Consider the following 12,743-nt stretch of genomic DNA (forward strand, 5'->3'; position numbering starts at 1 on the left):
GACTTTCAACTTAATTAATTTAAATTATACTTCAAACTTAAAATTTTTTAATATTTTTTTATTTTTTAACAGGCCCGACGGGTTGGCCCGCCTAACTCGCGGCCCGCCTTAAGTTGGGTTGGGTTGGAGATTTCCCAACCCGCCAAATTGGTGGGTTAGCCCGCCCCGCCCCGCCTTATGATGGACCCGTCATGGGTTAGCCCGCCCCGCCATGGGTGGCCCGTTTGACGGCTCTAGTTGGGACGGCGAATTCTACCATTTGTTGAAGTAGATAAAATTAAAAGAATAATAATAGTTAAATTGAAATTGAGTCCCATTAGTTTTTTTTTAAGCTAAAAATAATTAAAGACCCTTTAAAATTTCAAATTTCATCCATTAAGTATTAATTATTAACGTAGTTACTTGGGACAAAGTATTATTTTTTAAATAATGATGTTAATGGTTGAGGGTAAAGTCATAAGAGCTCGAAAGTTTTGGAGTTGAAGAGGTTAAAACTCCATAGAATATTTTGAAGAACATAAACGCTTTGAGAAGAAAAATGAAAAACATTCTAAAGAAAAATATGAAGATTTCATTCTATTCGTTGCAGTAAAAAAGTGAAATCCGTCATCCCAGTAATTTCACATGGCCGATTTTATGATCATCTGTGAGGAGGTAAATTGAGAAATTGCAGTTGATCACTATGGAGGAGGGCATTGCTTTGACTTCACTGAGACTCGACACTTGTCCATTGTAACAAATCTATTTCACAGTAATCAATTCAACTATATCATGAGAGTAACATTTCATTCTATTTGTGTCTTTCCCATGTTTAGCTAAAATTAATAAACAAACCGACTGCCAATGCATCCTTCTAGAGAGAAATGAAAATAAGGATTATAGGGAGAAATGAAAAATGAAATATCTATATATCTAAATAAATGAATGCTATCTTGCGTCTCTTATTTTACAGCATTTAATTTTTTTTAGTTTTATTTTTTTATATATTTAATACTATAATCTAATCAATAAAATTCTAAATAAATTAACCACAAATAAAAACAATGGAAAAAAAATTAGACCATGCACCCGCGCACATCATCATACGTGCCACACAGCATAACTTTACTATATATATATAGATTTGATATACTGCGCGACGATTTCCTGCCCGACTTGTGCGCGATCGATCCTCGCCGTCCAAGCCGAATCGCGTGAAACCACAGCCGTCCGTTTATCGCGATTGCACAGTGTTTCTCCTCGGACCTTCGCCGCTTCTCCGCCACTGTTCACCGCCGTCCGGCCACCTCCGGCTGCCGGACCGGGCCCGTTGGAACCGCAACTCGACGGCGGTCCGGAGGTGGCCGGAGTCCGGCCCCGATTCGGAATCCCGGATTCCGGCCGAAACCGGCCAACAGACACTGTTGGGCGGTTTCGGCCGGAATTCGGCCCCGATTCTGGCCGAATTTCGGCCGAAATCGGCCACCAGCGCCTGCCGGCGATTTCGGCCGGAATCCGGCCGCGGTCGAAGCGCCCGGCGCCGGCGCGTCGACCGCGGCCGGAGTCCGGCTCCGATTCGGCCGGATTCCGACGAAATCGGCGCCAGAACTGTCTGCTCTGTTTCGGCCGGAATTCACCACTTGTTAGTATCGATGAAATCAAAATATCTCAACAATGACATGATATTGTCCACTTTAGGCCTAAGCCCTCACACCAAAAAAAATCCTCGAAACAGCGACGGATTTAGCGACGGAATTTGTTTCCGTCGCTAAGTTTAACGACGTACTTTAACATTCCGTCGCAAATTCGTTGTCTATGACGGATAATTAATTCCGTCATTAATTAACGACAGAAACTTTATTTCTATCGCTAATTAGCGACGGATATATTAAGTCCGTCGCCGTCGCTAATTAGCGACGGAAATAAACTTTCCGTCACTAAGCCGTAGGAATAGCGACCGAAGAAATTATCCGTCGCTAATTAGCGACGGAATCTACTTCCGTCGCTATAATCACGATTTAGGTTGTATCCCGATTATTTTCTCCGCGCGTTCTTTCTCTGCGATCCCCGCTTTCTCCCTCCGGCGCTCTCCTTCCGGCAATCTCCCTCCTCTCCGACGCTCTCCCTCCGGCAATCTCCCTCCCCTCCGGCGCTCTCCCTCCGGTATTCTCCCTCACCTCCGGCAGTTCCTCGCTGCTACTCTCCTCCGACGAAATCTAGGGTTTCTAGATCCTCGCCTCCGGCACATTCCCCTCCAGCGCTCTCCCTCCGGTATTCTCCCTCACCTCCGGTAGTTCCTCGCGGCTAGTCTCCTCGTGGCTAGTCTCCTCGCGGCAATTCCTCGCGGCGGTATTCTCCCCAAAGGTAACCCCTCCGGCACATTCCCCTCCGGCATGCAGTACTGTTGATTTTGCATTTCTAGGGTTTCTAGATATTACTAAGACTATTAGTAATTAACTTTTAGAATTAATGAGCAGTTGATATTTTTAGGGTTCTGTAAGCCAAATTGAGCTAAGCTTGATTTTGTTAAAATTTAGGGTTTGTAATTGGACAGTACTTGGAACAATCTGTAGAAAATTTACCGTTTCTAATTGGAAAGTACTTGGAAAGTGTGTAGAAAATTTAGGGTTTCTAATTGTTAAGTCTACATGGATCGAGATTTAAATTGATTACTGTAAGGATTGGGATTAAAATTGACATTCCTTATTTCGATTCTACAATGTACCAATAGTACTTTGAATGAGATATAAGCAATTGAATACTAACCTTGGCTATTTATTTTACCTCATAAGTAACTTTTTAATGGAATACATAAATTTTTTATGAATAATTACTTATTAAATGGAAATTAAAATAGCTTGTCTCGAACATGATTATACAAACAAGAGGATGGATAGAGATCACATGTATACAAATTAAATTGTGCATGCTTACCTCATCCTCAGCGATGTGTGAAAAAATAAGTATAAATCTTGTTATCACATATAATAGTTTGTAATTGATAGTATAAAGTCTAAGTGATTAAAAACAATTTAAATTATGTGTGCGTTCAATTTAACATATCATTTATATGCAATTAAAATGTGTCTGCGCAGAAGGTTACAATGTATAAACATAAAGCGTGGATGTACGATAGATTAGACGATGGATATATCCGACCCGAATTTTATATTGGAGTTGAAGAGTCTGTAAACTTTGCTAAGAGTCATCCAGAATGGATGAATGGTGCAGAGTTACGTTGTCCGTGCAATCATTGCAAATGTCAAAATAAAGCTTTCCGTGACGAGGATACCGTGAAAGTGCATATCTGTAAAAATGGTTTTGTTCCAAACTACTACAATTGGTACTGTCACGGGGAGCCTTATGTCTCGGAACGAATTGGAACTTCTGTTGCTTCTTCATCTGGCACAACTGTTTTAGATGAATCAACATCTAATGATCACATGATGCAATCAATGGTTTATGACGCAATTAATGCAGTTGATCCATCTAATGTAGATGAAGTACCAACATCTGCAGTTTAACAACTATATGACATGTTACAGGCTAGTGAAAGAGAAGTGTGGGAAGGTATTCCATCTGATCATTCCCAACTATCAGCTACTGCAAGATTATTGAACATCAAAGCTGAACATCATTTCTCAGAACGATGTTACGATGACATTTGTCAATTGTTGTCAAAGTTGCTTCCTACTAATCACCAAATGACGGATAGTTTCTACAGTACAAAGAAATTGGTAAGGGATTTACGGTTGCCCATAGAAAAGATCGATTGTTGCGTAAACAATTGCATGATATATTGGAATAAAGACAGTAAACTGATTGAATGCAAAATTTGTGGGCACCCTCGCTACAAGCATCGTAGTCGCATTGCAGGGAAGAAAAAAAAATATTGCATGGAAGGTTATGTATTATTTTCCTTTAACTGCTAGACTTCAACGCTTGTATGCATCTGCTGCCACAGCTTTCCACATGAGGTGACATCACCAACATATGCATGCAGTGGAAAGGTCTCTTGGTCTGATAATCACCGTAAATTTTTGCCACTTGAACACCCATTCAGGAGAAATAAGAAAAATTTTCTAAAGAATGTTGAAGTCAGAAAATTACAACCAACAATGAAGTCAAGTGCAGAAATAATTGACCAAATAGACAGTTATGGATTTCTACCAGTATATGATCAAAATTCAGAGGAGATAAATAAATACATTGTCAGGATGTGCAAATGTGGTTGGAAGAAAAGAAGTATTTTCTGAGACCTGCCGTACTGAAAGTATTTATTGATTCGACATAATTTAGATGTGATGTATGTCGAGAAAATTTTTTTCGATAATATCTTTAATACAGTGATGAATATTCCTGGAAGAACTAAAGACACTACAAAATCACAAGAGGAATTAAAAGGGTTGGTTAACATACCTGAATTGCATCAGAATGAAACAACACATCAATATCCAAAAGCTTGTTATACATTAGACAGAGAAGGTAAACAAGCTTTATGTAGTTGGTTGAAATAGATAAAATTTCCTGATGGGTATGCTTCCAATATGGCACGATGCATGGATATGAATAGGTTAAAAATGTTTGGAATGAAAAGTCATGACTGCCATGTGTTCATGCAAAGACTTATACCAATAGCTTTTCATGACCTTCTGCCTATTAATGTTTGGCAAATACTCACAGAACTGAGTCTATTTTTCAGAGATTGATCTGCTAGGTGTATTATGACGGCCGATATGCTTAAGCTACAAATAGATATTCCTGTCATATTATATAAGCTTGAGCGTATATTTCCACCAAGTTTTTTTGATTCAATGGAACATCTACCAGTTCACCTACCTTATGAGGCACAATTAGGTGGTCATGTTCAGTATAGATGGATGTATCCATTTGAAAAAATTTTGAGAAAATTAAAGAATAATGTTCGCAACAAAGTCAGAGTCGAGGGATCGATATGCAATGCTTATTTGGTTGAAGAAGCAACTTCTTTCTGCTCCTATTATTTTGCTGATAGTGTCAACACGAGACATCGCAAGAATCCCAGAAATTATGATGATACTCAGCCAATTAATCCTACATTGCTTTCTATTTTCAAGTTTCCTGACAAACCATTTGGTGCTTCTAATTCAAGATGGTTAAATCAACAAGAATATCATGCTGCAAGAACATACATACTCTTGAATTGTGAGGAGGTCAAACCATACATAAGGTGAGTAGATTGATATAATCAACTACTAATCTCAATTATTTTTTATTTTATTTTTCTTCAATTTCAGCCTTTACGAACAACAACTTCATTATGAAAATCCATCTATCAGTCAAAGTGAAGTCGAGGAAAAGTTAGAGACAGAACTGTGATTTCAAATATATGTAAGTTAAAGAATAAATTAATGTTACCCCTCTGTAAGATATAAACATATTCTGGTTACTATAACGGTTTTAAATTCCACGTGACACAACGGGAATCACAAAGACGTAAAACGATCTATTAACAACAATAACTCAGAATTTGATTATTACGGGAGACTCGAAGAAATTATTGAGATTGAATATTCTGCCTTACTCATAAAAAGATGTGTGTTATTCAAATATTCTTGGTATGATCCGACTCCCAGAACAGGAACCAGAATACACTTAAGCTACAATTTAGTTGAGGTTAATGCAAATAAAAGGTTTAACAAGTTTGAACCTTTCATTTTTACAGTCCAAGCGGGTCAAGTTTTCTATCTTCAATATCCGATGAAGGCAAGAAGAGTTAGTGAATGGTTAGTTGTTTGTCATACGAAGGCCCGTTCAACCATAGAAACACCGAACTGATGCATTTCAAAATTGATATCTGTTATCTGTTTTCAAATTTTATGTATTTTATGTTACCACAAGAAAATGTTAATATTGATGATTGATATCTGTTAGTCAAATTTTATGTATTTTATGTTACCACGTGATACTTATGGTATCTTTTGTTATTTATGATGAGTCTATGACAAATTAGTATCTAATCACATTATTGTATTTGTCTGCAAGAATCTACTTAAAATCTGTAGATATAGAGTACAGAATAGAAGGATGTTGAGCATTAAGAGCAATGTGATTGAAATAAGTCCTTGCGGGTGAGAAGTCCGGATGTAAAGCAAAAGGAAAGTCCAAGAGGGTCGAAGAGCTCTTGGCATGAGGTTGACAGTCGACTGATTTGGTAAGGTCAGTCGACTGGCACGCCTGGTACGCTGCGTTAGTCGACTGAAACACACGACAGTCGAGTCGGATTCCTTGATCAGTCGATTGAGGTTGGAGATCAGTCGACTGAGGTTGTCTCAGAAGCAGGCAGAAGAGAATCGACTCGATTGGGATTTGCTTCAGTCGACTGTCAGCGAACAGAAGCTTAAACGACTCGACTGATCATCCACATCAGTCGACTGAGATAAGATCAGTCGACTGTCTTGGCACAACCAGTCGACTGATGACATAAAACCAGTCGAATGTCATGGTAAAACCAGTCGATTGATGACATAAAAACTGATAGTGACTGTATTTTTTTAGATGGTTAGCCAATTATATATATTTTTATTAACTGAATGTAGTAGCAACAGATATGTTGCAACAGATTTCACAACTTTAGACTTCTATCAAAACAGATAGTGATTGTATCATTTTTATTTCGAACATTCTTTGTGTTATAATATTATTTACAGATACACATATGTCTGATCAGGCAGCAGTACCAGCTGGCCGGACTGTGTTGAGAGTTGTTGGCGGGTGGTAAGTATTAGTGTTATTAGTACTTTTTAATTCATATTTTGTTTTATAACATATGTCTAACATTTACATGGTTTATAATGCAGTTTTATGCCAGAGGGCCATCAAGTTGCAGGATATATTTCTAATAAATTTTGTGAGCGAGTATGTCGTTCAGGGCATACTTGGAGGCATGTCGACCAAGGCATGCGCAACTTCTACTACGACGAGTTTGTGGTAAGTCATTTTGAACACCTTATAATCAAGTTGTTTTTGTTTCACTAATTATTTTTTTTCTTGCAGAAAAAGTATACTTTTGAGCCAGGACATGAGCGGGAGTTTCAAGACGTCTGGAATGCTGCTGCTGGCAAATTATATAAAGATCTGCTATATAAATGTAGAAGTAAGGGCACCAGATCATCTTGGATCCCAGAGGACATGTGAGCTGCATGGCAAGCAGTATGGCAAGCAGAAAGATGGCAGGCAAATGCAGCGACAGCTCGGTCCAACAGAAAGATCGAGCTAGCTGGCCCTAGCACCGGATCTACAAAACATACAGCTGGATCTCGCTCCATTGTGGAGCATACCTTGGACTTAGTAAGTTTACAACTAATATATTTTTAATTAATTAGTAATGTCATTATTTTTATTTAATTATATTTTTTATTTTTCAGGAGCACCAGTTACAACGTCCTCCTACTTGTTGGGAGATTTTTACAAAGACACACAAGTCCAAGAATGGTACTTTTATTAATGTTTGCTCGCAGGCCTTAGACGTAAGAAAATAATTTTTTAATTTATTTCACATTATCGCCATGTAATTATTTTTTCTAATCTTAAATTTTATAATAATTTAATTTTAAACAGGCTGAATATTCAGCTAGAGTTGCATAGGCGTCTGCGCCTGCAGTTGAGGGAGGAGAGAGGCAGGAGCTCTCAACCGACCAGTTGAATGAGATCTACTATGATGTGGTCGGTGGGAGGAAGAAGAGCTCCATCCTCTACGGTCTAGGGTCCCAGGCGAGAGTCGTATATGATCGTGTGATGGCCCTTAGAGGCAGGGGTCGTCCCATCAGATCATCTTCTGCGATAGAAGCCCTACAAAAAGAAAATCAAGAATTAAAAGATCGACTCGCCGTATTAGAGGTCGACTCGCCGTATTAGAGGCGTAGGCAAAAAGTCAAGCTCGGCTTGGGCAGCAGATGATGACCTTCATGGAGGCCTTCGGCCAGACGCCATCGCAGCCTGCTTTTGATGCGCTGCGAGCTGCGATGCGAGGTGCGGACCCTGATACGGAGACTCAGGACCCTAATGCTCCTGATCAGTAGCTGTCTACAAGGTAGGTTAACATTTCTATTACTTTTTTTTTTTTTACGTTATTACTTGTAAGCATGCATTTTTCAATACGTTGTTCTATTAATAACCTATCTTATTAGTTTTTTTGCAGGATCTTCTATTTTGCCTCGGCTCGTTTAGATATAATTTTGATCAGTTCTTGTATTTTGACATTTGATACAGTATCATTGTATCTAGATATTTGTATTTATGTTATTGTATTCAGATTGTATCGGAGTATTTTGACATGTGTTGTATTCAGATGTTATATTAGTATTGTGTTTTACCATTGTTGGCCTATTTGTATATTTCTGTTATATTATATTGGTTTTGTTGTCATGTAAACAGGAAATTCAGAAAAACAGATTAAAATATTTTAAAAAATTATATTATTAGCGACAGAATTTATAATTCTGTCGCTAATAATCGAAAAAAATTTTATATTTTTTTTATAAATTTAGCAGAATTATAAATTCCGTCGCTAATTAGCGACAAATTAGAAGTTCCCGGTAATTCCAAAATAGAAGGCATGGCGGAAAAGAGCTCGAGCAAACAAAAATGGCACTATCATATATATCAAGTTCGAAGCATTCTGTTCAATGATGATTCAGGAAAGCCACATGACAAAAATTGTAGAATTCGACTACTGATTCATTTGGAAAGAATCTAAACCGTACACAAACAAATCCCATTTTTAAAATATAAAACTCGATGTATACAAACTCTAACAAGTCATCGTTGATTACAACAACTCCTGTCAGGGATTTGAAAATACTGGAGCGTCCATGGTACTCAATGCAAAATTTATGACGATCTTGAACAACACTACCAAGGGCCTACAAACGATCTGAGAAAGTCGTCCCACTGAACTAATGAGCATATATCATTAGTTTGTGAACTGTTAATGACAGGATTTGCTGCAAATTGCATTGAGCTTACTTTCCAACACCAGTTGGACCAATGCTAGTTTTGAAGGACACACTTTGGTATCAGTTTTATTTAGCTCATGTGCAATGGCACAATGTTCTTCCTTCCACAGTTGCAGAGATCTTAACTTTCAAATTCAGAATGTCTGACAATGTGTATGTGACTAGAGGCAGTAAAAATTTCATTTTCAAAAAGTTCATGTCAGATTTCCATAATGTGGACCTCCATACTCTGGCATTTGACAACCCAGAGATGATCTAAAAGATATCCCCATGCAGTTCACATTGTCGCTCAACTTAAATTTCATGCAACTAAAGCTGTGCTCATTTTCTTCCTCCCTACTGAAGCCAATCCATAATGTTACTGAATCATAGGTAGCATGGTGACAGTTTCTTTATGGCTATGTTTTGTAAGATTGCATGATCTACTCTACTATCAAGCATCATGTTACAGAAAACTGCAAGATCCTTTGACTTCTCCATTACTATTATAAATAGTCTCTTTAAACTGCAATTAAATCAACCATGATATCCAAGAAAACCCTGAGTTAGATTCCTCTTTCTTCCATCAGTCTTAAAGTAGTACATCATAACACAATGCTATTCTGCACTCATGTGAGGTGTAAGTTTTATAGAACTGTGGCGTTTCTTCTCTTTTGTATTGGGGTATGATTGTTGTCAGAAAGTCACTATACCAGACTAACAAGTAGAACTAGCATTCACCGTAGTGGACATTTTCCAACTGCTCATCCTTGGAATTTGCCACAAGTTCAACAGCGCTGCAGAAAGCATCTCTTCTTCTATCATGATGAGATGCACCTAAAGAATTATCAGTTTCAGATCAATTCATTTCAACCAAAATGTATGCTTTTTTCTTCAGATTCAATCACCCGCTGATCATCATCAACCATGAAGGCACGAACTCCATTCTTATTGTCTATCCAACTATACCCCCGATTCTTCTTTACCCCTCGATCACTCATCAATGCCCTGATAGCAGATGCATCATCCCATCTACCTAAAGAGGCATATATATTGGACAAAAGTACATATGGTGATGAATTTAAGGGATCAATCTGAAAAAGATGCTCTGCAGCATGTCTCCCAAGATTAGCATTTCCATGTAACGCACAAGCACTAAGCAAAACCTCCCACAGGATAGGATCATCTGTGTATGGCATCTTGTCTACTAGTTCTTCAGCTTCAACAAGGCGACCAGCACGGCCAAGAGAGTCAATTACACATGTATAGTGATCAACCAGTGGCTCAATGTCGTGGTCCTTTTTCATTGTATCAAGGATTCTGATCCCTTTGTCAACCATCCCAGCATGACTGCATGCAGCAAGAACAGCTACAAAGGTAACACTATTTGGTTTCTCATCAGTACTTAGCATGAGTTCAAAGAGTTCAACTGCATTCTCACCATGACCATTTTGTGCGTACCCATGTATCATCTCATTCCATGAAACAACATTCTTAGTCATCATGGTATCAAATAATAGACGTGCTTCGTCTACTTCACCACATTTAGCATACATATCTATCAAAGCACTCCCAACATAAACATGACTCTCATAACCATCTTTTGTTGTATGGGCATGTATCTGTCTACCTTGAGGCAATGATGACAGTCTAGCACATGAGCTTACCACACTTGCATAGGAAGATTCAGTAGGATAGAAACCATTTTGACACATCGTCTTGTAAACAGAAAAAGCTTCTTTATTATGAGAATTATGTGCAAATCCAGTTATCATTGCATTCCAACTCACAACATCCCTCTCTGACATCCTATCAAAAACCTGCTTTGCAACCTCAATACGTCCACATTTTGAGTACATATCCACCAGTCCACTTGCAACAAATAAGTCATCATGACGAACAATCCTTATTGAAGCAGCATGTAATTGCTTCCCAAAGTCCAGAAGCCCTATAGCTGAGGAAGAGCTAAGAATAAGGGCCAAGGTAGTTCGATCAGGTAGAATATTTAAAAACTGCATTTTCCTAAATAGCTCAATTGCCCTGTCATAGCTATCTTCTTGGCAGTATCCAGAAAGTATAGCATTCCATGATCTAACATTTGGTTCTGCTATTTTATCAAATATCTCTTGAGCTGACACAATGTCCCTAGCCTTCACACATGCCGCAAGCAAACTGATGTAAGTGACCTCATCTGGTTCAATTCCATGTTGCTGCATCAGATCTAACAAGTCCATTGCCTTTTTTCTGTTACCTTGCTGACCATATCCAGCTATCAAAACATTGCATGAAACAACAGTAATGCTTGGCAGTGTACCAAAAGCCAACTCAGCTTCATCCATGTTCCCAGTTTTGGCATACATATCAATCAATGAGTTGCCAACATGAGGATCTGTTTCAAATCCATATTTAATTGCAAGAACTTGTATTGATTGACCAAGCAGTAAACCATAATTACAAGGATAGTGTTCATCCTCTTCCGCTCTAGCACAAGCAACCAAGACACTTGAAACAGCAACCGGATCAATGTTTATTCCACCCTTGTGCATTTTCCCAAACAGCCTAACTGCATCCCCAACAGAGCCGCCCTGCATCATGCAACCCATCATGGTGGTGAATGAGACCTCATTAGGCTGCGATATATCATCAAACACTTTAAATGCGTCATCTGTACTCCCACATTTTGTATACACTCCAAGCAAAGCATTCTCCACGAACAAATTCGCGTCGAGTCCTATCTTGACGGCGAGCCCATGGAACCTGCGGCCATCGGACAAAGCCATGAGACAACCACAGGCGCTCAAGACGCTGGCAAGAGTAAAGTTGGATGGTTGAAGTCCTTCCCTCGCCATGGAATAGTACAAATCCAAGGCTGCATCCTCGAAACCACCGCGAACCAAGGCGCCGATCATTGTATTCCAGGACACGACGTTTTTATCAGGCATTTGCACGAACAGGTGGCGTGCCAGCTCCAAGTCACCAGACTTGGAGCAAGCGGAGACGGCAGCGTTCCAGGAGTAGACATTGGGCAAAGGGATGGAGCGGAAGACTTTGATGGCGTAGTCGAGGCGGTGGCAGCGGGAGTAGAGCTCGATGAGGCGGTTGGATAGGAAGGTGTCGGCGGAGAGGCCGACGGCGAGGATGTGGGCGTGGGCGGCTCTACCTTTGAGATGACATCGTTTGGCGATGCAACGTTGGAGGTGGTCGGCGAGGCGGGCGAAGCTCGAATGTCCCATGCTGCCTTCGAAGTTGCAGCCGCTAGACGCGTCACTGTAAATTGACCGCTCAAATGGATGTGGATCAATTCATCGAAAATCTATCACGATTAATTGGACGGTCCTGGCGAACGAATTTAAACGGTCCTTTTAATAGTTCCTTTTAAACGGTCCTGGCGAACGAATGTAGAGTCAATCTAGATAGATTCACCTTCATTGAACTTGATCGATGAGATTGAGAGTTTGACGTGTATTTGAGTAATACTATTAATAGTTAAAAATCATTGCTAAAGTAGATTGTTTGCCTATGTGGTTCTGCCTCTACTAAAATTTTCCACTAGATAGATAATAGATTCTCATTTTGAGACTTATACACTGAGAGAGATTTCAAAAAGAAAGAGAAGAATTGTCTATTCGAAGAAGAATTTGAAGACCATCTAAGCTCAAGGATACATAGAGGCCGTCTCAATTCAACTCCTCAAAAACTCTTCCTGTCCCATCCCACTTGCCTTAAAAGCCTATTTATTTTTTCCTACAATTAAGCTCCACCTAGAAATTAGTATTCTTCCTCGCCCGC

General features: G+C 39.3%; 1 protein-coding gene across 1 annotated transcript; it reads right to left on the minus strand.

The window, feature by feature from the left end:
• Positions 1-9,823: 9,823 nt before the first annotated feature.
• On the minus strand, positions 9,824-12,187 carry LOC141847693 (pentatricopeptide repeat-containing protein At4g20770-like). The gene has a single exon (XM_074735758.1). It carries the CDS (start codon positions 12,185-12,187, stop codon positions 9,824-9,826), a length of 2,364 nt encoding a protein of 787 aa, XP_074591859.1.
• Positions 12,188-12,743: the final 556 nt, after the last annotated feature.

This window comes from Curcuma longa, chromosome 16 (assembly GCF_044706935.1).
Source record: "Curcuma longa cultivar G26 ecotype Majalengka, Jawa Barat chromosome 16, ITB_CL_G26_1.1, whole genome shotgun sequence".
Taxonomy (NCBI): domain Eukaryota; kingdom Viridiplantae; phylum Streptophyta; class Magnoliopsida; order Zingiberales; family Zingiberaceae; genus Curcuma; species Curcuma longa.

What these genes read in the sequence shown, in the direction of transcription:
- LOC141847693 (XM_074735758.1), bottom strand. Translation starts at nt 12,187, where the DNA reads ATGGGACATTCGAGCTTCGCCCGCCTCGCCGACCACCTCCAACGTTGC.